This window comes from Thunnus maccoyii, chromosome 17 (assembly GCF_910596095.1).
Source record: "Thunnus maccoyii chromosome 17, fThuMac1.1, whole genome shotgun sequence".
Taxonomy (NCBI): Eukaryota; Metazoa; Chordata; class Actinopteri; order Scombriformes; family Scombridae; genus Thunnus; species Thunnus maccoyii.
This window is the reverse complement of record NC_056549.1, coordinates 18,339,570-18,366,682: the sequence shown is the minus strand read 5'-3', so window position 1 is coordinate 18,366,682 and position 27,113 is coordinate 18,339,570. Positions and strand designations below refer to the sequence as shown.

Sequence of the window (27,113 nt, the reverse complement as noted above, 5' to 3'; positions counted from 1 at the left end):
AAAGAGCATTTTTAATAACAAGCTTTATGCTGCTGAAGGGGTTGCAGGATAGATGATAATACACATTTTACACTTGCATGTCAGAACTGCCACCCAGAATGACCATACTGTTGTATTCTACTGGCCATTAATTAGCTCCACTGAAGCAGTGATGGTTTCAGAGGAAGTTGCAGTTAATGGAGTTAGGGAAGTGTGAATTAGTCACTCACATAAACCAGAATTTTTTAGCCCGTTGAGGGAAGAAAATCAACAATCTTCATGTCTTAATAGTCTTTTTGTCTTATTTCCGCTTTGGACTACAACTGACTTTTGTGTGGATTTAAGATTTAAATCCATAGACGTTTGGGTTCACTCTAAATTTGCAATTGTTAGTTACAAACTAGGGTTACTTTTTAACTTTTTGGGAATGCATTAGGAAGACTAAGCAAAGATTGCTACCATAAAAGGAATTGCTAAAAGTTAAATGATGTAATAGATGAAGAATCAATTCGCTTTCAATGGAGATTGCTCAAAGGGATTTCTGTTTTTAAATATCCACTGTTGAGTGTCCTCCGGTGGGCTTGTTGGAGTGGCGGGACCTGCCATAGGCTTGATATGGTGGGAGTGGGCAGATAGCCAGGAGGGATAAGAGAAAGCACCACAGCAGGGTCTCTGTGCCATTCTCTTCAAAATATCTCTGTGTGTCTCTCTTTCTGAGAAGTCTGCGTCTTTCTCAGAGAGGCTGGCAGGTGTAACAGTCTGGCAGCCTGTTTAAAGCACCCCAGGGCCCTGGCTAAGAGTCAGGTGCTTGTTGGTTAAGGTAGACGTCCCCACATCTCTGCACCAGACAGTTAATTACCTCTCAGACACCTGACCATGTCCGCCACTACGTTACCACCAAGGAATTGACATTATTGCTTTGAGCTGAGCTTAAACAGTAAGACACTGATAAAGCACAGAACTTGATTTTACTCCAGCGTTTGAGATTGTTATTCAGCGCGGGTAGTACATGTGGTGCTTGATTTATTTTATCAGCAGGCACACAGTCAAAGAGGAGAGAAGCAAGTTCAGAATGTCAAAAGTACAAGAGCAGACTGTTGCATTTTCCAAACGGATGTCAAAGACGGGAAGTTTTTGCATGTGCTCCTTCAGAAGTTTCTAGTGTAGCTTAGAGGATGAGAGGGAATGTCATAGAGAATATGGCAGTGGAGGAGAGAGGAATACAGAGGCGGTCATGTTTTATTTATTATTGACTTGGTGAGGAATGTGGAACAATGTTTCCACATGGCTGACCTCCAGGAGGGCCAGCATGGGAGGGGCAGAGGCATCCATTGTGTCACGCTTAATTGATGGTATACAGTTACACTGGCAGGGGGAGAGTGGTAGTAAGTGTGAAACAGACAGTGGATGAACATAGAAGAGAGAGATGATAAAGAGACATGTTGAAAGACGGAGAGCGACAGAGACTTTCTATGGTTGTGTGTGGCTACACTCTACCAAATGTGTGTGTGTGTGTGTGTGTGTGTGTGTGTGAGAGAGAGAGGAGACTGGAGCTGCAGTGTGTGTAAGTGATGTGCTGACTGCACAGATGGTGGAGTGGTCCCTGCTGCGCTACTGTCATCGGCTCAGCTCTGAGGGAGGGGTGTTTTGTGTGTATGCGTGTGTGTCTGTGTATGCGTGTGTGTATGTGTACGTTTTCTGTGGGTGGGTACGGAGGAGCTATGTAAAAACCAACACATTTCAGGCTCACTGACTTTCCTTATCTGTTATTGCCTCCCCGGGTCAGGCCCCTCCTTCCGCCCTTGCATATGGAATTAGTAATGATTTGATCTAATTACTGGTTTTGACCGTGTAAGGTGAGATTCTGGGACACTGAAGAAAAATCTGTTGACCACGTAGTCTATGACCGTATTGATTTCAGTTGCCCATCAGTCGTCTCGGAAGACAAAAAGAAGTTGGGGATTGTCATTCAGTCAGTTTCTTTCACTTTCACACGCTCCTCCCTTTTGTGTGTGTGTTTGTGTTAAATAGTCACAGTTCCTTTGTCTTTGTCTGTGTATCCCCACAGGAGTTCTTGAGTGACAGGGAGCATGGCCAGGCCAGGCTGAGTACAGTAGGAGCCAGTGGGGAGCTGCTGATGGCTGTGGTGTCCAAAGACAGAGTGGAGGGAATCAAGGCCAAAGTGGCAAACGCAAGAGAGGACTGGAAGAGCCTGATGAATAACCTACAGATGAGGGAGGATGCACTCAAGGTCGGTTAACATTTACTTTTATCTGGTATGCTTTCTTTACCGAGGACTCTTCTGAAAAGAAAAACAGGATCTCAAAGGGACTAAAACATCAACTGTGTGGTTTGGATTTTAACATGAATGCAGACTTTGTATTTTTATACAGTATGTCCATGTTTCTATGCCTATTTTCCCGATTATACACACATTAAATTGATTTTGTTTCATTTTACTTGTTGTGAAACCCATAAATAATTGCTCTTTAGCATGAAATTGCTTCTTTAAACCGAGTTGTGTCCATTTGTGCAGAATCACTTCGTATATAAATTGTTATCACTGTGTCTGATGGGTTACTGTATGTACTATATTTCCAGAACTTGCAGTCTCAGATGACGGAGTTTGAGGCCAGTGCTGAGCCTCTGCAGGACTGGCTGAACAGCACCGAGATCAGAGTTCAGGAGAGCAGTGCTCGGCTGCACGACCTCCCAGCCAAGAAACAGGAGCTCAGCAAACTACAGGTATTTTAGAGCACAAAAGACCTGCTGCTCATGCAGTCACGCCTGACTCTACTCTGTGTGGGGTTCTTATACTGGTTGATTTGTAATTCCACACAGTATTGCCAGTGCACAAGCCTCAGCTGGATATCACAGCTTTGTTAAAATTACATGACTCCAACTATTGTTATTATTCATGGATCCACCTCTTGGATTTTTACAGTGTTTTATGGACACTCCTGTAGCAATAGGATTTGTTTTATATCAGGCCTTTTTAATCCATACTGATCCATTTTTCAGTTAAATTACATTATGTCATACCAAGTGAGCTCCTTACATTTCTCTTCTCAGCTGCTATCACTGAAGTTCTCTTATTTCCTCTCTTCAAACCTTGTCATTCCACCATAAATTGAATATTAAGTAGATTTTCCAAGAACACTAAATAGTCGTGGCTCTCCATCAGATACACATCCCTGAAGTACAATCTCAAATCAGCTGGGAAAAGGAGGAGGACCTAATTACATTTGTCGAGCACCACTAGATCAAAATAGAGCAGCGTCTTGACACAATAGTCAGAGGAAAAGTCCAGAAATCTAATTAATTCTCCTTCTGTCACAGCTGAAGCACTGCGTGGCTAAAAGGCCCTTTTCAGGATGCGATAACAGCCTCTGCCATGTCTGGCAGAGACAAAAAAGGGAAGAGAGGCACGGAGCGTTAAAAAGATAAAACTGACAAAGGAGAAAAAAAATATATCAAGCCCATCTCAAAGCTCTGCCCTTATCGTTGTTGCTATTTTTGTATTTACTCTGTCGCCCGCTGTAGCACTTCTCCACGTTGCCTTTTGTCTGGCCCTGCAAGCAATTACATTTCTTCCCTCAGCACCTGAAGTATAATACAATACATGCAGGCTTGTCTCCTCACCCTGGTCTGTGCTGTGGTGTCTAACTGAATAACCGCATTTCCTTTTAAAAAACGAACATCAAGAGAAATACTGCTGATGCTGTTTTTTTATGATGTTCTTATCCCCTGTCTTTATCCGTGTATATTGATGTGCTGTTGTTGCTCTGACTGTTCCTGTGACATATTAACCCTCCTCTGTGCCTCTCACATCCTGTTCTACTTTTTCTCCTTCTCATTTTGTCAAATTTTGATTCACATTTTTGTGGTGCCTTACACACTACCATCCTCTCTGTTGTGCTCCATTACATCTGTCACCTACATATAACCCTGCCCTCTCAACTGCGCTCACCCACATCCTATCGCTTCTTCACCTCTATTACTTTATTTCCACCGTCATCTCCTCCTACTCCTCCTTCATACTGGCCCAGTGTGTGCTGGAGGAGATGGCCAGTCGGGAGGCAGAATTGAGCAGTCTCAGGGAAAGAGCTCATCGTCTCTGGGAGGGACAGGCAGCTGGCAAGGGCTTCGTCCACCGAGTATCCCAGCTGTCAGCGCAATACCTAGCTGTCAGCAACTTAACCAAGGTAACACTGCTTCCACCCTGTTTACCCTCTGCCCCCCTTTCTTGTCCACTTATCTGTGCTTCTGTCTGAAAAATAGTACAGCATGCTGAAATATGCCCCGCTTGATTCATGTACTGTTTGGAAACTACAGAGCCTTCTGTCCAGCCATGTTGTTTACTGTTGCTCTCTGTGATGTGCTGTGTCATGCATTATTCCTCGGTTGCACATCAGTCACAGTTGCTGTAATCAGCTTGCCTCAGGTAAAAAATATTGCTCCCAAGAAAGTCTCGATATCCAGAGTAATTTACCTGAGCACAGTAATCTATCTTTCACCTCCAAAAGGTCCTCGCAGTTGCAGCCTCATCAGACATAAGAAAGGCCAAGGCTGTGTAGCTTACCTTTATCCACTAAAGCACTTCTGAAATGCCACAGCTGAAATGTGCCAGTGCTTGAGAAACTGACCTTTTTGAAACTCTCATTAGATTGGTCACACTCTTGTGATTAATTTTACATGGCATAGAACAAAACATTACATTGACCGCAAAGCACCATTCTTTTTACCTCAGGACAATGAGAGTGCCCCAACGATGATGAATGGCGTTTATTTACTTTGCTGGCCAGCTGGTGGAGCGCTATTTTTAGGTCTTCTTCCCTGCCAGACTTGGAAACAAGGAATGAAATCGTTTAGAATTGCCACTTGTAGATTGTTACTGTAGCTCTGTTTTTCTCCACTCTACGGTTACAGATGTTAAAGATGTATGAATGATGACTGCAAACAAAAAACATGCGGGGGTGGGGAAGTCTTTGGAGACGTCTGTGTGGAAAGACTGTAATTTCAAATACAAACAGAAATATATAAAGACAATATGGTTATACACCTGAAAAGACTTTGTTCTAAATCCTCAGTTCAGTGTTAACCTGTTTCTCAGAGCCACTGTAGGTCTTGAATGAGTGTGTTTACAGTGCTGTTCTCTGATCTCTCTAAAGGACAAGGCTTCCAGGATTGAGCGTATAGTAGGGGAACACCGCCTATTCTCTCAGGGCCTTAAAGAGCTCCAGGACTGGGTGTGTGAAGCTCAGAGGGTCCTCGGCACTTGCATCTCCACCACCACTGATAAGGGCGTGTTGGAAGACAGGATGTTACAGCTGGAAGTAAGGACGGACAAGACGGGTTTGGGATCCCTTAAAGGAATACACACATGTTTTTCAGAGATTAACATAAGTGTTGGTGATAGTCATTTTATGAAATTATCATTGTCTCAGACGTGAGAAAATCTGGTCTTGTAGCAGATCTAACAGTATATACTTGAGCAAAATCTGGCAGTTTTATGTCAAGATTATAGCTACAGCAGCATTTTGACAGAGCAATAATTTAGCAAATTATGTCTAGGGTACACGTTTTTTTTTTTTAATCAAAACCATGATGCATTCCCTTAATGTTGTAGAAAGCAAAGTCCTCAGATTAGGCCTCAGATATATATTTTTCAGCTGATCTTTTTCCTCTATGTGCAGGCCTTGCTAGCTGCCCGTCAGGAGCGAGAGATCCAGCTAAAGATGCTGCTGACACGGGGAGAAGCAGTTCAGAGAAACACTTCAGCCGAGGGGGTCCCGGTTATTCGCAAACAGATCCAGGACCTCAAAGACTCATGGGACTCCCTGCTTTCTGCCTCCATCCAGTGTAAAAGGTTGTGATCTTGAATCTGATCAATCTGTCAGTCAAATGATGAATAGGACGGGGAACTGTCTAGTTTCACTTGATGGATATCATTTAGTTGAAAGGTTACAGGGACAATTAGATTTAAACGTCTGCACGTATATGATGTATGTGTGTATTTGTGTGCGTGTGTGTGTTGTTTCCTGTGTGTTAACATGACCGTGTTGATGTAACAGCCAGCTGGAGGGCGCTCTGTCGCAGTGGACCAGCTATCAGGAGGACGTGGGTCAGTTTGTGCTGTGGATGGACCGGGTTGAGGAGACGCTAAGCTGCTCAGACAGGCAGTACTCTGAGATGAGAGACAAGACTGCTAACCTGGGAAAGACCAAGGTATTAAACAATATCTTGTTAATAATGGCTAGTTTAAACTCTAGAAAATATCTAGAATAAGATTTCCCAAACCACATGTATGTATCAGACAAATCAGCAAACAATGGCAAGTGTTTAGAAGATGATATGACTCGCTCTCCTTTAATACTTTAGCCCTGTTAACAACTATATAAATCTATTAAACCTTCTGCAAATTAAGATGCAATGTGCTTAAAATGTATTCACAAACTTTTATTTTATATTTTTTAAGTTAATTGACATTTACCTTTTCTAATCCATGTCTTATTCTGAACATTTATACCCCAGAGCCTCCCAGTTAGATGTACTACAATGAGTATGTTCTTATTTCACTCCAGCTTCTCTATGAAGAAGTATTGAGTCACAGTAGTCCTTTGGAGACCATTGCCACAAAGGGGTCCAATATGGCGGAGCACTACACTACCCAGCAGGAGGTGCAGCAGCTGCAGTGCAGATACAACGCCCTCAAAGAAAAGGCCAAGGTTCTTACCCACAACATACGGTTTCATTTTTTTCCTCTGAGGGCTTTTGAATAATAAATGATTGTTTTGAAAATTTTCCTCTGAACGCCTACTTCATGTTGTTTCATAGATCTCAATTATATTCCTACAAATTGTTGGAGAGTGCGACCTGTATGTTGAACATTTTAGGAACTTCTCAAATGATAATTAAAAATTCAATATGCGTTTTACTTTGTTGTTTACAGATTTAAAGACAAAGACATTCATTTCATCTACAAAGTACATTAAATATTTTGCTGCTCACAGATTATGTTCAGATGTAGTTCAGTTTTTCAGTTTCAAACCATTTAACACAGTATTGAGGCAACATTTTTTCAACTCAGCTTTCAGACAGGGCTCTTAATTATTGTGTCCTGTGCAAAACACTTTTCAACAAGCTCCACTGTCCACTGCTTCTGTGATACTGAACAGGCACACCCCTTTGATCCAGTAATGTCTCCAACCTGTTGTTTTACAGAATGCTGTCAGTAAGGCCAAAGGACTGGTGCTGGTCCATCAGGAATATCAACGGGGGTTACATGTGTTCGAGGACTGGCTGGAGCAAGAACAGGCGACTCTGGCATCGTTGTCCCATCCAGAAGGCATTGTGGATACACTAGAGAAGACACTGCAACAGCTACAGGTAGTGATAATGTGAAGTTTGAGCAGGGAGTGTTCAGATATAAGCTTTCATGTATTGATGTGCAGTCTTAAACACACAACCCTCATTTTACCTGTCTAAGGGCTAAAACAATTTTTTTTAACAAGGCCTTGGGCACCTGACCTTTTTAGCAGCTGAACCACTTTTAACTCTTCAGTGCCACAGTTTCTTTATTCTTACTTTCATATTTTCCTCATAGCTCCTACAGGAACGCTGTTCAAATGGCCAGTCTTTGCTCTCCTCTGTGCTGACCAGCAGAGAGCGAGTAATCCCATGGGGTATACCTCAGATTGAGGACCGAGCACTGGACACCGCTCAGCGGGAGTGGGGGGCTTACCAGGGTCGTCTGGAGGAAACTCAGGCCCAGCTGAGCTCCACACTGGCCAGACTGAGACAGATGGGTCAAAGGTTTCTGAGCCTGGCCCAGTGGCTGGAGGAGATGGAGAAGGTGGCTAACTTTAGGCGTCATCGGAGGTCAAACAGAGCCACCAAAGAGACTCAGTTGAAGAAACTCCAGGTCAGAGAGAGACGTGTGCTCTTCATATTTTGTGCAACTGTCAATACTGTAAGACTAGTTTGATAACCTGCTTTCTCTTGTTAATATTAGTCTCTGGTAATATTTTCTAGAAATATCCTTCTCTCTTTCACTGGTATTCACATATAGTAACAACATCAATTTAACAATAACACCTGGTTACACTGCAGATCACACATTTACTTTAACTCAGTATTTTTGACAAGAAGAACAATAACAAGCAGCTCACCCTTTCTTCATACTAATTTTAAGCTTTAAGTAGCAAAGAGCTAACCTACACGAAATCAACTATGACTGAATTTCAGTGGCTCTAAATGAATCCTATCAAAACTCCTGGTTCTGCCTTTGATTTCTCCTTTGTCACATCCAGGCAGATCCTAAAACAGTGTACCAATTCATGTACCCAAAACTCAGTTACAAAAATATCTGAGCCAAAACTATCATTTTGCCTTTCAGAATTAATGTTATTAAACATCCTGTAGCCTTGCAGCACCATATATCACTTTTCTTACTCATATTGTAACTCTGAACATAGACTCTACTCACAGCATGCATTTGAATAAAAACAGCAGTCCTACTGGGTCTCCTCCCTTTGGAGCATGCTTCCTGCCAGTGTCAGGATGTCAGACAGTCTCAGTACTTTCCTTCCCTGCATTTAGAGGGATATACACACACACACACACATACACACACACACACATAGACATAGAGACCCTTTGGCCTCATGTCTTGTTTGTTATTTCCTGTTTTCTTGTTCTCACATGCTTTATTATATGTATGCCATTTTGGCTTTTAAAAACCTAATTAGGCAACTAAGTCATGAATGAATTTGACTGGATTTTACTACTATTCAAATTCACACAATTCTCTGTGTCCCTTGTGAACAGGGGTGTCTTCAGGCAGTGCTCACACGGCAGGGAGAAGTCGATGGCCTCTCCTCCCTGGCCCAGCAGGTTTTGGAGGAAACTTACATCAGTAGTCGTGTTAGTGTGACTGCCACCCAGCTCACTGCCCGCTACCATTCACTGCTGCTCAACATACAGGTTAGAGAGTCTCTCTGCTGTTCAGTGATTCATATGTCATACCTGAGTGAATATTCCCTTGTTATTTCCTGCATTTGTTTTTTCAATCAATGAATTCCATGTTTTGAAATGAATATCTTTATATGTGAGTTGGTTCGGTGAAAAATAGAAATTTGCATGTAGATTAAGTTTTTTATGTTCATATTTTTATGCGTAAGGATGACCTGCTTTATCTGTCAAAGCACTTTTCACAGGGAGCTACAGACTGAAAATGAATTTGCTTACAGCAAGTTGAAATGGAGAAATTGTGATATGCAAGATTTTTTGCATTTTTTTTCTGATAACGGAGATCATTTGGCTATCAATAGTGTAGTGTAGTGTAAGCTCGTAGTGTAGCCACATGTGGAATATGTTTCTAATGAGAATGTTGGTAGATGTCTGAGTTTCATTAGATAAGTGTTTTCTTCATCTGTTCAGCTGTTTCTTCCTATGCTAGAAACCCAGTTCTTCTCAAATTAAAATTACTAAGACCAACATATGTAAGCACAGTTGTATAAACTCTGAATAAAGTACTCATCAGCTGTTATGTGTAACCTTGATAGCATCTATGCTACAATCATTTATGTATTATCATATTAGGACTTAACAATGAATCTGGTGTCCAGGAAGACTGACTTGCTGCCAGACATGTGCAATAATAAATTTCCTGTCCATCAAAACATTTTCTTGGTAAAGACCACCGGGCATCATGAGTTGGATTACTTTTGTGCTCTACTGTCTCAAGCAGAGATAGAAAAAATATGAATACGTGAGCATTGCCATCGAGGTCTCTGCCCGCAGTGGGCTTTTCACACATGGTTATGCTCTCTCACCATGGAATTTACTCCAGTGAGTCTTTGGACTCTGTTTCTGTAACACCCCATTGAAGTAGCTTTGAGAGTTATGCCTGTGAGCCCAGCCTGTGTTGTTCTGTATACTCAGATCCAGCCTCTCTATTTGTCTGCTCCTCTGGGGGAGACTAAAGGAAAATCAATGGGGCTCCTCTGGTCTGGGGCTTAGGCTGTAATTAAACGCTACAGAAGGCAATCTCACACCCGGCACCAGGAGTGGAAAAGCTTTGCCCGCACTGCATTGATTTTTACGCCCTTAGTAACACATCTGAGTGTGCGTGTTTGTGAGTGTATCCCCCTCACTCCCGTACTTTGTTTCTCTGTCTCTGTTATACCCACACCCCTTCCTTCCCCTCTCAAAATTGACTCAAGCATGAATATATTTACAGTCATACCCACACTCATGTACACAGGCACATAACATCCCTCTCATACCATGGATTCTTGCAATTATACTGTGTGAAGTGGGGGCCATATGGGCTTGAGGTGGGAAGCTGTTACCTCTGTCTAGTCAGAAAAGGTGTGCACTCAGCACTATCAGCTAATTGGAGCTTCTCACCACAGGATTTGCAAGTTGAGTGAATAATGTGTCAAACCTGCAAGAATCCCTCTCCATCCTCATGGTGTTATTGACTCAAAATCTCAGTCAAGTGGATAATGCATCAAAAACATAAAGCCCCTCTCTACCTTGTAGTGAAGCTATTGACATTCAGCAGATGAAAGAGGAGGAGGGAAACGGATATTTTCTGTTTTGATGGCTGATCAGAGAGCTTTTAGTCCTTGGTGGCCTAAGACTGCTGAGCACATCACATACTTTAAAAAAAGAGATAAAGACTACGTTTCCTGAATATTCCCTTGACCAGAGTCTTACCAACAATTCTGACCTCAGAAATAAAAAGAAGGCAGTGTTTGTTGAAGGTTATTAACCTTTTTGTTCATACTATTAAATAGTATTTGGATGAGGTAGGGTACCAAATGTTCAATTAATTAGTAAATTCAATTTAAATATTTGCCAGTAATCTACTGATCTACTGCCAGTATGACCACATTTAGTATATCACTGTCATTATGTCTTCACACATTACAATATTAATGTAAACAACATGCAAAAAGAACATAATGCACTAAATGCAGTTTGAGGGCAGTGTCCAATAACTGTAAAAATGTTTGTACTGTATCAATATCATCCTTGAAGATCCAATATTTGTTGGAATTTACTTCTGACCTTTCATTCAATCATTTTTCAGGACATCATCAAGCAGCTACAGGAGGAGCTGAAGAGTATAGAAGAGGCTGAAAACCTCTGCGTGTCCTTCACTGACTGGCTCAGTTCAACTCAGAAAACCTTCACAGCGTTAACTGACAGTTCTGAACCTCTGGACCGCTTTGCCATGGACAAAAAGATGAAGAAATTAGAGGTATTTATCTATTAATCTGAGTTTCTACTGAATTTACATATGTGGTTAGGTGGTTAAAATTTAACGGCCACAGTTCATTTTTCAGAGGCAATTTGATATAAGGTGCAGTGCGGCGCTTAATACGCTTCCCTGAACAGGCTGCAAGAAATGTTGGGTATTACCATGGCAAACTGATGAGTTAGCAAGACTTCAGTTTGTAGTGGAACATTTGAGCTCAAATTCATCCGAGTCCAATATCCAAGCCAGCAAAATGTCCTTCTGCAATCTCGTTTTCTGCCAAGCAACATACGGCACCTGCTAGTAACATCAAGAGTACAGATTTCTTTGGCAGCTTCAGTACGCTTGGCCAGCAAAATATGCAAAGGCTATCTTTAGAGCTAGTAAAGCATTCAGTGTACCTATAATATTTGGTTAGCGCTCTAGACTAAGAGAACTTCACAGCATACTAAACTGTGGCATAATTGTAACAGTTCCTCTTTGTGCTCTTTTTGTCAAATGGACATTGTTGGGAAATAGCCCCGCTGAAACATGCACAGACGGCAATAAAAGGAAAATCACCACCATCGTTTACTTGACATAGTTCATATCAAGTGTGCAGTGGCTTGGATGAGTATGTGAGTATCGATCGGCTCTTTATGAAGACAAAGCGGATGCCGCTTTAGAGCAAGCATAGTAGCACGGTGAGACCCCCCACTGCGAGGCAGAGGATGAAGAAGCGCCGGTGTCAGGAGCCTGCTGGCACAGACACTGTAATTGATGCAGTGCCTTTACCGCTTCACATCACGCACACACACACAGACACAGTTCTCTCCTCCAGCACTCATTTCATATCACAAAACCTATCCAAAGTACCAACTAACAAGCTGCACCAAACCCTAAACCCTGTGAATCCTCTGTGATTTTACAATTTTTTTTCACTTACTGTAAGTATCACTATATCTCATATTTATTTGTCTCCCGCACACACACATCCAGAAACCCATTTACAGACACACATAGACATTTACAATATGTCATCTGGTGTGGGCTTTGCTCTAATCCCTGTCTGGGATCGATGCTCCATCTCTGCATAGGGACTGAAGACATGCTGTCACGACATGTGTCCTTCCAGCACTGCAGATGATACACAAGTGCTTCACCACTTACTCATTCTCCTGCAGTGGGCTGTTCAGTGAACTGGGATGATTATGCATCGACACAAAGACTAGTAGTCAATAGCTATGTCAAGGGCCATTACTTGGATTTGTGTGTTTGTGTGTGTGTGTGTTTGTGTTCATGGTCATACGGCAATGATGCAGCTTGAAATGTGCTGTGACTTCATTAAGAAATTTGAAAATGAAAGTAATGTAGCAATGTGTCATGGTAAGAAATGGCATAGTTGGTAGTTTTGTTTTATTTTATATAATAAAATCCCACCCATTCCACAGTTTTACTCTTCTTATATAGTGCCTTAATTCACAACCTCTTATTTCTTTTTTGAAACATATTTTTTATTGATAGACTTTCATCCTCCAATATTTTGCTCCCACAAATTGCCTGTAATTGCTGTTTGACAACCTAACTAAAATTGTAAACAGGGTAATATACAAAAAAAAAAAAGAAAAAAGAAAAGGTCTCTCTGCCTTATTAAAACCACCCACCCCCTAGTTTTTAATTTACTGGCATTTCATTTATGTTCAAGGGCATTTTTCCACAAGTCTCTGTTTTTTTCTGATGTACACACTGCAGAAGGTAAAAACTGAATAGCTACATCTAAAAAATTTTATTTCATATCATAAATAATATATGCCTCTGGCCCTATAAATGTCACTAGAACAATGAAGTATGCCTTATGAAGTAAGCTTTAATTTACTTTAAATCACTAAACAGTTATGGCTCTCTACCATTTAAACAAGATTTCCACCAGTAGAGAATGAAATAAAGCACAGACACGATGACAGTAGAGCCAATAAACTGCTCACAGACTCACCTTAGTGATGTCTTACCTCTGTCAGTAGATAATGTAACTGATGGAAATGGTTGTCAGTGCCACACTAGATGTATTACAGTAGATAATGGAGCCTGAGAACTGATGCAGAATAAGAAACAGAATCACTAGCGATCATGATATATAATGGATACACAAGACCGTTGACATGAATTATTGGTGCTAACTTCGTACAAGACAGTTTACAGCATAAAGGGCTCACTGTGCGCAGGACCTCATAAATAATGTTCACCAGACAATAGTACTGTCTGCTACTGTATCAAAGCATTAGCAGTATTCAATAACATGAGACTAAGCAGGTTTCAACTCTTCAATCAATAGATGATTTAATCTTAAAGCAGGTTGTGAGACCAAACTGAAAGTCATTTTAAGTCTTTTAAGTCCAGTCACCAAATTTTGTTCTCGGAGGAAATATGTGATGCTGAATGGTCATGGATCTTAATGCACCATTTGGACCAAATAAAGCCTCTGACGAACTATGTATAGAGCACTTACTGACTTAACTGAATCTACTACAAAGGACAATTACCACAGATTTTCATGTTTTAGCTCACGTTAATAAGTAAAATTGTGCGATACTGAGATATATTGAGTGTCTCTTGTTAAGGTCATGAGGCAGGAACACGGGCTGTGTTATTGGAATGATGAACATGCCTGGAGCTTCACATTAAGCAGGAAACGTGTGCAGACAAACACAGGTCTTGTTATATTATATTACCAACAGCAATAGCTGGAGATCTGGGGTTGTTGCAGCGTGAAGCTACCCTCTACTCAAGCAATAATAGACTGATGATGAAAGCTAGATGGCGTCCCATTGAGTGGAGGTCTATGTGTGTGTGTGGTGTGTTGTGGTTGCCCTGGAAACCCCTGCGGCTACTGCTGCCTGTTAAGGGTCCTTATAATTGGGTCCTCCTTTCATATTATTCACTGTGGTTTCTCCACACCATGACCTCCCAGTCATCTCCACATCTTGCCACGCAGGTGTCAGCCTACCTGATGGGTTCAAAGCCATTCAAACACTCTGCCAGGCAGGTTCGTGTAAATGGGGCAGCACTGGAGGTGAAGGACAAAGAATCAGTGATACTGTGATATTGAATGTTAACCTCAAAGACAACTTTGATAGTTGTATTTCCTCATCTTAGAGCATATTTGCTACAATTAAGGTACACCAATACAGAGAAAGAGTCATTTACTGTCTCTTTCTTTAACTCAGCAGTTATAAAATGCCCTAGTTCAAGGTCATTCAGTAGAAAGTAATGGTGATGACACTGTAGCTGCACCCATGCTGAATATGTGTTCTCTTTCAAACATTCGCTCAGTATCTCACTATGGAGTACACCCGTCAGCGTAATCCGAAGATGCCCACTACCTTTACACCAACACCATTGGCTGGCAGTTGGGACAACTGCATCAAGAGAAATGACATCCTCTCCCTACAAAAGGGATGATACACAACTGCCAGCCAATGGGGGTAATGGTATTTGGCTTCTGAGGACTACGCAGAGGGGCATACCCCATAGTGAGATACCTCACTCAAGTTATCAGAGAACCGGCGTTACCTCTGTAACCCAAAGTTTCTGCTCTCACTTTCACCCAGACTCTCCAGTCTGATCTCCAACATGGTCACAGTTTCCTAAAATCCCTGAGGGAGCGGGCAGAGCAGGCAGCAGGCTTCCTGGACGAGGCTGGAGCAGAGAGTTTAGGAGGGGAAGTGGAGGCCCGTCTTGCCCAGCTGGAGGAGCTGGCTGGTGGGTTGAGGCAGGAGCACAGCTTCCTGGAGCGGGCATTACTGCTAGCGAAGGAGTTTCAGGATCGCTACAAGGCTCAGGCCCAGTGGCTGGTGGAGACCAGGGCTTTGCTCAGCAGCCCGGTGGAGCCCAAGGCTGAACTGTATCAACGGAGAGCACAGTTAGCCAAGTACAAGGTAAAGCAGCATTTTTGTCTTTGTCTTTTACTGCATTTAAATTGAAATCAGAAGTATTAAGCTGGACAGAGAATTTGATTAATGCTGCTCTCAGTAATTTTGCACTTTGGTCGGTCCAAATAGCTTAATGACCTAACTGAATTTTATTAGCTTAATGGACACATATGACCTTGCGTGTCATTTCCCATTAACTCTAAAACTGAATGTATTTTACATAACTGTTGACGACTTTCCAAAGTATACATTTGCTTTTTATATTGATAAATGTTTATGGTAAGCTTTGGAAATGGTTGGCAGTATACAGTTGTAGAATCTATTTCAGTAAATTAGCCAGAGGATACTATCAATACTACATATTGTCATTCTCTCTGTCCCTTGTGTTCCAGGCTCTGTTGCAAATGGTACAGTCCCATGATGGATCAATCAGGTCGGTGGTGGAGAAGGGAGACGCCCTGCTGGCCTCTGTCCATTATCCCTCCATCAGAGACAAAATGAACAGACTGCAAAAGGACTACACTGAACTGTGTAATACAGCCATGGTGAGAACTTGTGCTAAGATGATTTGTTTATGATGTACAGAGAAGAAAATCGAAATGTTCTATCCATGGAAGAGGCTTAGCAGATTAATTGAAGCACAGGATGTGGTCCTTTAACAATTTCACCTGTTGATTATACATGTAACTATTAATATCAACAAAAGATGTTTAAAAAGTATTTTCAATCTTTAAAGTAAATCAGACGAAGAGAAAGGGCATGTAACTCAGTGTCAGTAAGGTGTGATCGTAATGGTTTGTTGCATAGGCTGATTGTAATCAGTATAATTTGTCTGTGTGTGTGTTTGTGTTCAATATGTGGTCCAGGCTCATGTGGAGAACCTTGAAGGCCAGGTGAAGGAACAGGAAGCGTACCACAATGAGCTCCAAGAAGTGGAGCGCTGGCTGCTCCAGATGTCCAGCAGGATGGTGACTCCTGACCCCACTGTGGGCAGAAGCCTGGAGGCAGCCACTCAACAGCTCGCCAGGCACAAGGTGATCAATCACATTACTTGATTTTTTTGTTGTTGTTTGCTGACTTTGTTGCATATGATACAGATGAAGCAGTTAGCCTTGATGGAAAAGAGTGCACCCATACCTATAAATTTAATTATTTCAACAATTCCTAATTGTTTTTTGCTAAACTGTCCATGGGAGGATCTCAGATTCAAGCCATTCTACTGGAAATATAACAAACCTTAAGGTCTTATCCAACTGTTCTGGTTATTGTAATGCACAGATACAAAGAAGTTCATAATTTTTAGTGTCAGCTCTGCTGCCAACTGAAAACATTGTATTCCTGTTTGTTGTTAATGTGATTTTGTTAAGAGTAATTTACGCTGCACACACAATAGATGACGTTATTGGTTATAATACTCCTCCGTTTTGTGTAAAGATAACACATGACACAAGTTGTATGTTTAACGATTGTAACAGATGATGCAAAGGCACAGAACCACTTGACACAAAGCATAGACCTCAAAATAATTTTGATAAAATAACACCATATGAATTAACGGTATATCAATAGTAATGACGAAAAAATTTCAATTTAATTCAGCATTAAATGTTGTCTCTTTGTAGTATCAGTCCAAATCAGTCCAAATCTATAATAGACACTATGTAGAAACTCAGAGGGCCCAAGTCCTACAAAACCACTGTCCTTTTCTTCAAATTCGATCTTCCTTCATCCATTCAAGCCTGTTTAATACTCTGAGACACCACATTGTGTGGTGTCAGTCTGTTTTGACCTCCTGTGTCATTGACCAGTGGACAGACTCATCCATTCTCTAGCATCATCCTACTTGGTCACTTTGTCCTCCACAGGCCATCATGGAGGAAATAGCGGGCTTTGAGGATCGCTTGGCAGGCCTGAAGGAGCAAGGAGACCACCTGGTACAAGGCTGCGGTGAACGTGTACAGAGCAGGCTGAGACAGCAGGTCCAGGCTCACCAGCAAGGCACCAGAGACAGCTACTCTGCCATCTGTAGCACAGCACAGAGAGTGAGTGAGAAGGAGGAGGAGAGGGAGGGAGAGAGGGAGAGAGGGATGGGAAGCAGAGAAAGATGTGTATCCTGTCTTTGAAGCATTGAAATGGTTTTTGCACATTTATAATGTAAGCACATTTACACATGCATCCAAGGCTGTGCATATGACCACACACACATGCACAGTCGACATATCAATGCTGTTAATATTCCAACAGCCAAGGCATCCACTTAATCCTAACCCATTCTGACACTTAAACCGTCTCTCAAGACAGTCCTTCACTGCCAGTGTAGAGGGCACGACCAATTAAGGCTGCCAAAGTGGAGCTCAACAGCAGCCATGCTCAGACGGACCCCACCAGCCAAAATCACTAACTCAATCTCCCCATATTAATCTCCGCATATCCCCTGTCAGCTCCACTTTTTCATGCCCGAGCCAAAAATGGTCACACGCCACTATTCAGTAGATCTGGCGAGCCCTCTAATCCAGCACCACTCTGTCATTTTGGCAACCTCTACTCTGTCATCATAGCTCACCTCCCAAGACACCACCTCCACCACCACTCGCACATCCAATCTGGCATTGTGTGATCCAGCCACACTTTACCAATACGCTGCTGGCTTCTCTACAACTGCACCTCCAGTGTTACGGTGGCTGCCAACTGTGTCCCAGCACAACACAGCTCTAATATCCTGCCTGCCACTTGCCACCATGCCAACCTTCTAGCCTTTGCCAAATACACTGGGCAGTTTGCCAATACGTGCCCCCCTTCATTCTCTCTTTCGGGCTCTCATATTAACACTGTCAATCAGACCTTGCTGTTTCACTCTCCCCTGGAGGGCATGGACGCCTCCACATTCAACACCTGTCAAATACAATGCTGCAAAACTGCCTACTTGTCAGGGTTTTATCATTTAATGTGTCTTTGTGTTTGGCTTTCCTGACTTCACAGCAATGCAGACTAGCGTTGTGCTCTCTACCTACTGTATCATTGAGTGTTTCTTTTGCTTCATATTTGTGTAATTGCATGTGTATATTTTACTGCTGTTGTTAGATGACATGTTGTCTTAGTTTCAGGTTCTTTCTTAAATTGGTATGAAGGAGTTTCAGAGCCGTAAATCTCATGAAATCATTTTTGGCTTAATTTTCTGAAACGTTTAATATTTGGATTTATGATGGTCACATTTTAGACAAATAGCACTTTCATTTCTCCTCATGTGACTTGTAGGTATATCAGAGTCTGGACCACGAGTTACAGAGACATGTGAGTCTACAAGACACACTGCAGCAGTGCCAGAACTGGCTGACCTCTGTCTCAGAGGAACCAGAGCCTCCGACACATCCTCCTCTCAGCCTGGAGGAGGCACTACAGCAGGTCTGTGAGCCACTACTCCTTAACAAAGTGTTTGGTATTTTTGCAAGGACTCAGTAGACAACATTACTGATTAGTTGATTGTCTTAATTTGTTTTAAACATATTATTACACTTTAAATTAATGACCAGATCTCTGAATTAATAGATTCATATACATGGTTGTCATATAGCAGTGTTACGGATGGTTCTCTTGACCGTATGTTTTTGTATGGGGGACGGAAATGTGGGCAAAGTACATGTAGATTTGCAGCTTGTCCTGAACAGATCATAGGACCATTAACTATTTTTGGCAGGTGAAGCAGGAGCGGGCTCTCCAGGAACAGGCCAGCACCTACCTCCAGCTCGTGTGCTCATCCTGCGATCTGTCAGTGCCGAGAGTCAGGGAGACTGCAGGAGCTATCCAGCAGGTCAAACTCCAGGTCTGTTGGCTGCAAGAAGCTTTGAAATGAAACAGACCGTCATGTTGTTATGTTGGATCATAAATGTTTGCCATTGAAAAAGTTCCCATTGTCATTTTATGTCTAGACTGAGGAGCGTATGCTGCTTTGTGAGGAGGTAGCAGACAGCTGGAGGGACATCGAGGAGCAGAAGGCAGATCTGGAGGTCCAACTGAGAGAGACAGAGCAGCAACTTCAGAACCTCATTAGGAGACCTGCTGAGCTAGAGCCCAAGATTGCACAGAACCAGCTGGACAAGGCACAGGTCTGTGCTTGGTTTATGTGCTGATGATAAATGATTTTTGTTTTAAAAGTTTATTCTACAGCAACACTGTATTGTTGTAAAAGGAATTTGTCTAAGAAAACCTTTAAACAAAGCAAATCAACTCAAACCTTAAAGTGTGACTGCCAATGTCTGCTATCTTTCCTGCAGGAGTTCCTCCAGCAGATTAGGGAGAGGCAGTCTGAGGTATCCCATTTGAATGAGGCCATTGGTAGGCTGACAGGTGGACAGGACTCTCCTGCCCTGGAGGAGATAAGGAGACTAAGAAGGAGCTGGATGGAGCTGAGCCAGCGGGCGGAAGAGCTGGAGGCCCAGCGAGGGGAGGATATGCAGCGAAGTGGGGAATACCAGGAGAGTGTGGTCGCTGTGGAGGAACTTTTCCACCAAGTATCCAGGGAATGGGACTACCTTGCAAGGTAACAAGCTTTACTGTGGAGGGTGTTTTACTTTTTTCAATGAGATTTTTTTAAACATACTCTACATTCATTTCCAAGTGAATGTAGGATGTATCCTGTATGTTTACAAGGCTCAATAAACAGTATTTACAGTATATACACACACTTCCTCTGCTGTTCGAAGCATTGGACCTGATATTCCTCAACCCGTGTCTGTGTGTATGCAGGGCAGACACAGAAAGTACAAGTGAGCATCTAGAGGCTCTGAAGAAGCTGTCCAGTGACCTGGTGGAGCAGAGAGCAACTCTAGAAGAACTCAGGGACCAGAGACAGGCAATCCTACCTCGACTTAGTCTACTAGACAAGGAGCTGGTCAAGCAGCAGGTGAGAACAGTAAATGAATGCAACAATGTATTCGTCCTACTTACTAAAAAAATAATCAGATGGAGACACCTATAATGTAAATGTATAATGTAACAGTATTTTTGTTTAGATTTTGTAGACTCCATCACTAAATCATTACCCAGGTTTATTCAGTATTTTTCATATCACCAGGTGGGTCACTTGGAGCAGCGCTGGGCCCAACTTGAAACTCTGATTCAACAGAAGATCCAGGACTCCGCACAGACACTAGAAGATATGGCACGGGTAGAAACCCAGCTGAGGGATGCCCGGGAGTGGGTGGAGGAGCAACGGCCTGCACTTACCTCTGCGTTAAAAACCAGCCCACCCCCCGATCTGGCCCAGAGTTTCCTTTTTGACCACCTGAGTGTGTGTGTGGAGCTGGAGGCACGTCAGCAGCTGCTGGGTCAGGCAGTGAGTGATGCGCAAGCTGTGGCTTCCAGGCTGGGGCTGAGTGAGAAGAGATGCCTGCAGGAGCTCGTTGAGCAAGCCCAGACTGAGGTGGAGGCTCTGGGGGCTCGGGTGGCCCAAAGGAGGAAGTACCTCAGTAAGGTAAACAGCTGGAATTTTGTATTGGATGCTAGGAAAACTTAATTATGTCCTATAGGAACTAACTTTCTTCTAATCAGTCAGCCTGGTGAAAAATGAAACCAGGTGGTCCAAGAAACAAATCTAAAATAACCAAAAATTGTTACTAATATGCTATTTCTCTCTTAAACAGCTGAAAATTTGTAATTAATATATGTAATTCTTTCTCCAGGCCTTCACAGAGAGGACACAGTTCCTTCAAGGACTGGGGAGAGCATTGTCTTGGGTACAACAACAGGAGAGGAAAGCTTTGATAGATGACCACATAGCACTTCTCCCTGAAGACCTTGCCAAACAGGCTGCTGCATGTCGGGGGGTCCAGAGTGGTTTACGAGTTTACCAGAGGGAGCTGGCGTCTCTCTGGGTACAAGGGCGAGAGCTGGAAAGAGATGCCACCGAAAAAGAGAGAACAGAAACCCTGGCGAAACTTGAGGAGCTACAGGCAGTCTTTGAAACTGCCCTCCAGAGGACCACCCAGCGTCTCGCAGACTTAGAGAAAGCCTTGACCTCCAGGAAGTACTTCCAGGTTGACTTGGACAAGACTTGCCACTGGTTGAGACGAGCGGATGCCATCACTTTCCCTGAAGTCAATCTTAGCAACATTGACGACAGCTCTGAGTTGCAAACACAGCTGTCTAACTTTCAGAACGTCTTAGAACAAGCATCAGAATACGAGAACCTCCTTCTTATAGTCCAAAGAATAGGCCAGGAGATCCTCCCCACTCTGAATGAGATTGACCATTGCTACTTAGACGAGAGGCTTAATGCCCTGCCTCAACAGTACAACAGCATCCTAGCTCTAGCCAAAGAGAAAAAAGACAGAGTCCAACAAATAATCCTGGAGAGAAAAGAGTTCAGCACTTTTTTTGATATTACTCGTAATGCACTGGAGGAGCTTCAGGAGCAGTTTGACAATCTGGAGAAACAGACTATCAGTATAAGTGAGGAGGAAGTTGCTCGACTAATCAATGAATACAAAAATATAAATGAAAGTTTATTCCATATAAGCCCTGCTGTAAGAGAACTTCATGGCAAAAATGAGGGGTTTCTCAGTATGGGCCAGACATACAGAGCTGAGGAGACACAGCAGCTGGTCTGTCTCGGGAACGCACTGAAAAGGAGAAATGATCAGAAAATTAAACACTTAGATGATTCATTGAAAACACTGGTTGAGCACAACAGAGTATTAGCAAAGTTTGACACAGAGTTACAATCTGTGAAAGAAAAACTGGTTACAATTAAGTCAGACACAGAACTAGGTACCGTGGATAAAATCACAAGTCTTTATTTGCTGCTTGAAAGTCTTGATTGTGTCAATTCACAGGCTGAAGAATGTAAACAACAAATTAAAGGCCTCGGTCTGAAGTTTGATCCTGCTGCCTTTCAGGAAATTACACTGCAGCTTGAATCATTGCTGTCTTTACGGTTTGATGTAAAATGTTTTGTTGAAGAAAGTGAAAAGAGTGTCAACAAGAATGAAGATTTCACAAGAGAGACTGAGAAAATGTTGGAATGGTTGAGGACAATTAAGGGCACATTGGAGAAGCCCTTGACCCTTTCAGAGGTCAAAGTTGACAGGGTACAAGAGGAAGTGCGGAAACTGAAAATCATGGAAGAGGAAGTGAAAAGTAGATTGAGGGTAACAGATGCCTTGTGTAGTAGAGAAACGCAAAGATTTTGTAGTAGAAAGGAAACTATTCCTGCCCAAGTAGAAGAAAGACTACAGGAGCTGGCAAAGCTGGGGGCTGAAGTTCAACAAGAAATCAGCAAAAAACAGGTAATGTGTTTATTTTCTTCAGAAATTAAACTCATTTTCTGCACATCTGCTCTTTCCTGATATACCTGTACTGCACAGTGCCTTTACATATAACTGATAAAAATCTCATGAAACCAGAATGGAAATTAGTCCCATAGCCAAGTTTAGATCCTCAGCTTATCAGGAATATGATCCATCATTCATAGCTTGAACTTACCGAATATTTTCTTCCATCTCCTTTTCCCCATACTATCAATATTAACAGGCTTAGAGAAGCTGAAACCTTCAACAGACCGCTCTAGAAATGGCATGAAGTGATCATTAATTTATAACTATTCATAGTGTTTAATAGCGTATCCCAAAGATACCATAATTTGAATAAAAGTAAAATTTACAGTGACATAGCAGTGACTTTTTTAATCAGTCTGGTTTTATAGAATAAAAGGGGGAATTGCACTCACTCCATTCCCCACTGAGGAGAATTTTTGACCTTTGACATTTTGGGAAGAACATGGTTGAAAACCTGAATTCCAAAATTAGATTAGAAAATATATGAAAACACTATTACATATTACAGTTTAAGTAAAGCTTTAAAACAAGAAGTTTTTACACGTCAGCAGACTCAGCAGGTGTAGTTTTAATGTTTTTTGCTGGCAGGACTATGCTTGTTGTATTAATTTAGGCATGCACTTCTAACTGCATTTTTTTTTTTTGTAGAAGGAAGCAAAAACTGGAGTTAATTAATCCACCTTCTGTATGTTCTAGCTGGCTGTGGATCAAGCTCTTTCCCTGGTCCAGAGGCACCACTTATCTCTACAGTCCATGCAGAAATGTCTGGACTGTGCTGCAGATTTCCTCCAGAGGGCCAGCCTGGGGGTGGAGCTTGAGAAGCAGACAGATTGTATGCGAGACCTGGAAGAAATTTCAGCCCAGGAAAACAACTTCACCACTGGTTTAGAGGAGTTAAGGACTTGGGAGCCTCTGCTGGCGGATTTTGTGGACACAGAAGTGATGAGCAATCTCAGAGAAAAAGTTGAGGCAATGCAACTGAGAAATACAGAAGTCAAACAGCAACTGGAGGCTTACAGAGAAGTGCAACAGAGGTGTGTGTTAATGTATTCAAATGTCCATTATTGTGCATATTTGGATGTGTGGATCCATGTAATATATGACAGTTAACATCATGCATATTCTAATATTAAATTCCACTTAAGAATGGTCTATAATTTGTTTAATTTTCTAAGGTGTGCGTTTTTATGGACCTCCTTCCAACAAGAGAAAGAGACAGTGGTTGAACAGATGAATGATGTAGAGAGCAAGATGGCCATGTTCTCCACAGCTAAAGCTGTCAGTATCCAGCAGGCAGAAGACAAGTGTCAGAGATACAAGGTGGGAAACTGTCTTACACTCATAACTGATATACTGTATGGAATGGTTATCTTTTATTTATAGGATTCAGCTATGTGTTATTTATTAAATTCCAACATTTGTTCTTACTGTGGAAGCAGTTGCCGATAAATATTTAAACTCTGGAGTGTTTATGTATTCTTCCTTGTTTGCCTGTCTGTCTATGGAGTTTTAACATTTAGGTGAGAGTTTTAGTGTTTGTTATATAAACGTTTTAGCAGAATGTACGTGTGGAATGACTTCTGTGTATCTGTTGACGTCTTTTGGCTGTAGTCTCTAGAGGCTCACATCGACCTGCTGGAAATGCCTCTAAATGCTTTGAAAGAGAAAGCAACAGAGTTGGAGCAGATCATCTCCGAGTCTAGCAAAGCTGTTACCAGCCACTCTGTGTCGTCACTATGGCAACGGTGGACCAGGCTCCGCAGTGTGGCTGGAGCCCAGGAGAGGGCACTGGAGGACACTGCGAGGGAGTGGAGGAACTTCACAGAGAAGGTCGGAGAAGATACTTTATTTTAATGATTTTTTACATGATTCACTGTATGTGTGTGTGTGTGTGTGTGTGTGTGTGTGTGTGTGTGTGTGTGTGTGTGTGTGTATGTGTATGTGTCTGTGTGTGTTCTGCGAGCTCAAGTGCCTGCAAGTGTGCTGAGTGTGCTACATGTTGAGCGTAAAACGTGCACACAGTCGTTCCACGGAAGCTGTTTATACTCACATGACACTTGCAGCTGACAAACACACAACTCCATGAAACCGTTCTTGCTTCTACATATTTAGGTCAAACACAGCAACAACTGAATACCAGTTGGGGTGCTGTGATGTAATTCCAGGCTTCGGGCCAGTTGTTTCCTCTTGCCAAAACACTGTGTCATGCAGCGTTTTCCCGCCTTTCGACCTATTTCGAGGGTGACACTGTCAGCTCCCAAGAATTCCCACAAAGCACTGAGAAAGGGAAATGAGGTCAAACTGGAAGCAACGGTCACTTCCTCATATGTGGCACATTCCTGTTGTCCACTGGTTTTCTATGGCCCCTTTGTTCAACTGGACATGATGTCATTCTCTGCACTGGTTTCTGCCTTTGACTCTCACAGAGAATACTGTTTACTGTAGAAAGAACTTTGAGTGTTAGTTAAACAAACGTGAAATAGGTCACTAATGCGCAATCTAAAAATCTTAAAGACTAATTCTCTAGTCATCAAGCTGAATAGTGACTGTTGTTTGACTTTTCATCATGGTAGAATTCATGAAACCTCTCAAATCATCTCTTGGTTCATCAAAAACAAAGGGTCTTTGAACACAACATGGTGAATCTCTGGGATACACATCCTTCATTTGTATAATATTAAAATGAGACCTTTCAATCCACTGGAGAGACTGGAGTCTAACTTACCTAGTCAGTTAGCACAGATACTTGAGGAACCCTACACTTTCTCTAGTATTATCAGTAAACTAACATAATCTGCTGCATCACGTGCACCTGACTCTTTGCACATAAACTTCTGTGGCCTTCAGATGGAGAAGGTGTGCTCTGTGTCCAAAGACCTCCACAGTCGTGTCCCAGACAGCACAGTTGAGAAGGCAGCCACCAGGGCAGCCCTGCAGAGCCTCCTGGAGTACCATGATTCCTTCAGCCTTGAGGTGGAGAGGGAGCAATCAATCCTGGCCCTGCTGGGGCAACACTCACGCAGCCTTAGAGGAGAGGAGGAGCAAGAAGAGGAGGAGGAGGCGATGGAGAGAAAGACGGAGAATGGACATAAGGAGACACCATGCCTACAAGAGATCAAAAGCATGCAGGAGCAATATGACAGGTGAGTGGCCCAACACTTACATAATATTTATGATTAAACACATTACTTTTATATGAGTTAAAAATATATATTAATAGCTTGTTTTACATCGACTCTTTTGACTCTACCCTCAGGTATATCTACCAGGCCAATATTTATTATTAACTTCGACAAAATGTTTTTTTGCTTTATTTTCATGCAAGTTATGTGTCATTTTGTAAAAACAGGGACCAAAAAATAAAATGAATGTCCCATTTAGATCAAAACATTTTTGTATAATTTCCTCACTGACTCTGTGTCTTTTTTAGCCTTGTGTTGCGGGTGCGGGCCAGCAGATCACAGGTACAACAGGAGTTGAGGGAGAGAGAAGAGGTTGAGAAGGAGTTGGGCTTGGTCAAAGGCTGGATTCAAGACACTCGTGGTTTACTGCTGAGTCCCACTGCTGACCTGGATTCACTGCTGCAAGAGCTAGAGGTACTGTAGGCCACTACATGTACATACACACAGGCGCATACACATATAAGCACAAATCCACAAATCATCGATACATCGGTACAGAACTCTGGCTTATCTGGCTTGTTTGGAGAAAGATAAGTTTCCATGACATACAACATGTGATCTACAGTCCGCCATGTGATGTTGTTTGTATTGCAGACTGCACATGGCGAGGTGATCAGCAGACGTCAGAGTGTGGAGCGCATGACAGAGTTGCAGCAGTCCAAGTACCAGGACCTCCAGGCTGGTCTGCCTTCTGAGCTCAGCATGCAGCTGGCCGAGGTGGCTCTGGCTCTGGGCTCCGCTGAAGACCAGGTGACCTCTCTTGGCTGCAGTTTACATATTAAATGCATTAAATGTAGTTAATTAACTAATTATGGATGTCACATGGGTTTTCAGTAGGTTTGTAATCAAATACTATGCGTAAACACTAAAGCTTTGTTCATCCTATTTCCTGGTATGTAAATGTACTGTATGTGCACCAGTGTAAATCAGGCACTCACTTGTATGAGTCCTGCTGTATTGCCTGGTATATGACCGTACTTCCCCGCTGCAGGGCTCTTTCCATAACCAGTTAGCTTTGTTAAATAGCTGTTAGTATTTGACAATACTGTGAAATCTGTTTATTTCTGCCATCTGCCTCAGGTCCAGGCGAGGGAAAGGGAGGTGCAGCAGACCAGAGATGTGAAAGAGGACTTCAGCTCCAGACTCCAGGACATTGAGGCAAAGCTGAAGACCATTGCTCTGAAATTGGAAGACAAGGGTGCCGACCTGGGGGAGGCCAAAGAAGAGACCAAAGTAATCAACCAGACAGATTGACTAATTAACAAGCAATTAACCCCTGTTAGATTGGCTATTCATTTTGCAGATGTTGAGGTTAATGAGTGTGTGAGAGTTGGAATGGCATGAACTGAATTCTGCCTTCAACAGTGACCCACTTTTGTGAGGAGTATTCCAGATGGGACTCTGAGCCCCTTCCCTCCTGTTCTCCTTCTTTTGCCCTAACTTT

At 42.5% G+C, this 27,113-nt stretch overlaps 1 protein-coding gene across 5 annotated transcripts in view; it reads left to right on the top strand.

Moving 5' to 3' along the window:
- The window catches only part of syne1a (spectrin repeat containing, nuclear envelope 1a), a 149,269-nt gene that overhangs the window by 76,429 nt on the left and 45,727 nt on the right, over positions 1-27,113 (top strand). For all 5 annotated transcript variants that reach the window (XM_042391297.1, XM_042391296.1, XM_042391294.1 and 2 more), the window contains 29 exons: positions 2,048-2,230; positions 2,581-2,724; positions 4,029-4,184; positions 5,151-5,315; positions 5,676-5,848; positions 6,054-6,207; positions 6,564-6,707; positions 7,204-7,368; positions 7,586-7,903; positions 8,809-8,964; positions 11,081-11,251; positions 14,836-15,162; positions 15,549-15,701; positions 16,023-16,190; positions 17,022-17,198; positions 18,412-18,558; positions 18,851-18,976; positions 19,083-19,259; positions 19,428-19,693; positions 19,900-20,056; positions 20,228-20,626; positions 20,835-22,439; positions 23,184-23,521; positions 23,663-23,807; positions 24,099-24,317; positions 25,335-25,630; positions 25,918-26,083; positions 26,264-26,419; positions 26,750-26,902. In XM_042391297.1, the coding sequence (XP_042247231.1) occupies positions 2,048-2,230; positions 2,581-2,724; positions 4,029-4,184; positions 5,151-5,315; positions 5,676-5,848; positions 6,054-6,207; positions 6,564-6,707; positions 7,204-7,368; positions 7,586-7,903; positions 8,809-8,964; positions 11,081-11,251; positions 14,836-15,162; positions 15,549-15,701; positions 16,023-16,190; positions 17,022-17,198; positions 18,412-18,558; positions 18,851-18,976; positions 19,083-19,259; positions 19,428-19,693; positions 19,900-20,056; positions 20,228-20,626; positions 20,835-22,439; positions 23,184-23,521; positions 23,663-23,807; positions 24,099-24,317; positions 25,335-25,630; positions 25,918-26,083; positions 26,264-26,419; positions 26,750-26,902 (7,104 nt within the window). The remainder of the gene's footprint in view (positions 1-2,047; positions 2,231-2,580; positions 2,725-4,028; positions 4,185-5,150; positions 5,316-5,675; positions 5,849-6,053; positions 6,208-6,563; positions 6,708-7,203; positions 7,369-7,585; positions 7,904-8,808; positions 8,965-11,080; positions 11,252-14,835; positions 15,163-15,548; positions 15,702-16,022; positions 16,191-17,021; positions 17,199-18,411; positions 18,559-18,850; positions 18,977-19,082; positions 19,260-19,427; positions 19,694-19,899; positions 20,057-20,227; positions 20,627-20,834; positions 22,440-23,183; positions 23,522-23,662; positions 23,808-24,098; positions 24,318-25,334; positions 25,631-25,917; positions 26,084-26,263; positions 26,420-26,749; positions 26,903-27,113) is intronic.